The sequence below is a fragment of the Acanthamoeba castellanii genome (assembly GCF_000313135.1).
Source record: "Acanthamoeba castellanii str. Neff unplaced genomic scaffold scf7180000084456, whole genome shotgun sequence".
Taxonomy (NCBI): domain Eukaryota; phylum Discosea; order Longamoebia; family Acanthamoebidae; genus Acanthamoeba; species Acanthamoeba castellanii.
The window spans coordinates 9,607-10,230 of record NW_004457348.1 but is presented as its reverse complement, the minus strand read 5'-3'; the positions used below and the strand labels follow the sequence as shown (position 1 = coordinate 10,230).

General features: G+C 59.8%; 1 protein-coding gene across 1 annotated transcript; it reads left to right on the top strand.

Annotated features, from left to right (window-relative positions):
- Positions 1-57: 57 nt before the first annotated feature.
- ACA1_026390 (EFhand domain containing protein) lies at positions 58-460 on the top strand (the record flags this gene model as incomplete). Its single annotated transcript, XM_004336159.1, has 2 exons — positions 58-195; positions 290-460. The coding sequence occupies 2 exons, from the start codon at positions 58-60 to the stop codon at positions 458-460; spliced, it is 309 nt and encodes a 102-aa protein (XP_004336207.1).
- Between the last annotated feature and the right edge of the window lie 164 nt (positions 461-624).

The following is a 624-nucleotide window of genomic DNA, read 5'->3' as shown; positions in this document are numbered from 1 at the left end:
CGTGTGCGTGCGTGCGGTGGTGCGTGTGCGTGTGCGTGTGCGTGGTCTTATGTAGCGATGATCAAGGAGGTCGATGAGGATCTGGACAATCAGATCGCCTACCGCGAGTTCCTCCTCATCTTCCGCTACGCCAAGACCGGTCGTCTCTCCAGCGAGGGTCTCCGCTCGCTCGCCCAGTCCGTCAACGTCGGCGAGGTACTTGCGCCTCGCACGAATGCGTCACACACACGCACACGCAACCTCGCGCGACACTCACGATCTGCGTGCGTGTGCGCACGCGCATGCGAAGGTTGGCGTGGGAGGTGCCAAGGGCTTCTTCGAGCAGAAGGCGGCGGCGCAGAACGCCGATGCGCAGATGCAGGAGAAGGACCGCCAGTACCGCGAGCAGGTCAAGCAGCAGAACGAGGAGAAGAAGGCCTCCCGCGCCGCCTTCAAGGAGAAGGCCGCCCTCTTCCAGTAAGTCACTCGTGTACTCGTAGTCGTTCGAAGGAGCTAGGATTCTCTTCACGTAGAAGCTCTCAGCTCAGCTCAGCTTGTACAACTCGTTTCTTCATCATACCAAGCGGTGTCGCCTTCGATGACAACAAGACGATGATGAAGGCGACGAAGAAGAAGAGGAAGCCG